This window comes from Aplysia californica, unplaced genomic scaffold (assembly GCF_000002075.1).
Source record: "Aplysia californica isolate F4 #8 unplaced genomic scaffold, AplCal3.0 scaffold01169, whole genome shotgun sequence".
Classification (NCBI taxonomy): Eukaryota; Metazoa; Mollusca; class Gastropoda; order Aplysiida; family Aplysiidae; genus Aplysia; species Aplysia californica.
In genome coordinates, this window is record NW_004798439.1 from 90,590 (window position 1) to 92,191 (window position 1,602).

General features: G+C 40.4%; 1 protein-coding gene across 1 annotated transcript in view; it reads left to right on the forward strand.

The window, feature by feature from the left end:
* Positions 1 to 1,602, forward strand: part of LOC101860620 (protocadherin gamma-A4) — a 49,048-nt gene that overhangs the window by 43,156 nt on the left and 4,290 nt on the right. The window contains exon 3 of the mRNA XM_005112039.3: positions 1,207 to 1,318. Within this exon, the coding sequence (XP_005112096.1) occupies positions 1,207 to 1,318 (112 nt within the window). The remainder of the gene's footprint in view (positions 1 to 1,206; positions 1,319 to 1,602) is intronic.

Below are 1,602 nucleotides of genomic sequence, written 5' to 3' on the forward strand. Positions count from 1 at the left end.
TATTATAACAGGAAAAGAAAAGAAACAGAACTCTATTTGAAAATGAATAAATTGATAAATAATTGACAAAATATCCAACGAACTAACTAAATGAATAAATAAATAAACAAATAAATAAATAAATAATTAGTCTAGTTTTAGTAACGTTTTACGGTGCTAGCAACTGCATAAGAACATATGAGCGCCAAGGGGTGGATGTCAACAGGGAAGTCCATAGGGGGAATCAAGCTTACTCTACTCACGTTTCTAATCTAAACAGCACAAAGTCTACTCTGACTATCAAGGCAACACGGAAATAGCAGTTCACAAGAGAGTGACAAACATACAAAAGAAGTAGAAGAAAAATGACGATAATAAGGACAAGGAAAGAGAGAGCAGCAGTTTTCCCTATGTTGCTCCGGCATAGTATGAACATGACATTGATTAATCCGCCCATTTACAGTTTTACTGTGCATAGAGACATGTTTATAACACCCCCGGCCCCTTTTTGGGAATGGCCTAAAAACACTTCAGTCAGTAGCACTGCCCCTCCTCCCCCCCCCCCTGGGGGTGGGGTGAGGGAATAAATAACTTAACACATAGACAAATAATAAATACATAAAGAAAGAAAGAAAGAAAGAAAGAAAGAAAGAAATAACAGTCCTCAAAACGCAGTCACCAAAATAGAAGCGAAATACACGCACTTTTTGTGAGAGCGATATACACGTATTTTTTTGAATGAAACGACCGTCATCCCCCATGACACATACACACGCTGATTAGCTTGGACATCTGGGGAGGTCAGAGGGAAAGACCACAGACGACACAACGTAATGATATTGTTATGACTGACCGCTGTCGTGGGAAAATTGAGTGACATCCTATGACCCCCCTCCCCCCCAACCCCCCTTTCCACCCTCTTAAAAGATATTAAGAAGATCCGTTTTCCGGTCTCACGTCCCACCCACTTTCTTTTCCTCCTCACATCTCAGAGTTCAAATTATTTCCCCTACACTCCCTCTCTCTCTCCCTCTCTCTCTCTCTCTCTCTCTCTCTCTCTCTCTCTCTCTCTTTCTCTCTCTCTTTCACCTCTCCCACTGCCTCTCTTTTTTGTCTTTCTTCATTGATCTTTTATATAAACCAAAAAAAAACCCCAAACAAACAAACAAATTATCGCACCAAGCCAAAAGCTAATACTGTTTGTCAATTTGTGTGTCTGTCTGTCAGGGCCGTCCCCGTCTGGCCAGCGAAGACTTACATAGCGACACGTCGGGAGAGGCCACAGCCAGCGACAGTGGTCGGGGAGCTAGCGATGGAGAAGACACGGGGAACACTGGAGGTAGGTTGTTCTTATTGTTGTTGTTGTTGCTGCTGCTGTTGTTGTTGTTGTTGTTGCTGTTGTTGTTGTTGTTGTTGTTGTTGTTGTTGTTGTTGTCGTAGTATACTCCCCCTCCCCCATTTATTATATCACTCTTTTGTTCATCTTTAGTCACACACTTCGTCACTCGTCACCCTATTTGTCTTTTGTTTTATCCTTCTAATCTGTCTATTTATTAAAACTCTGCATTAATTCAAACGTTTCACTGATATTATTGTTATTATTATTATTATTATTATTATTAT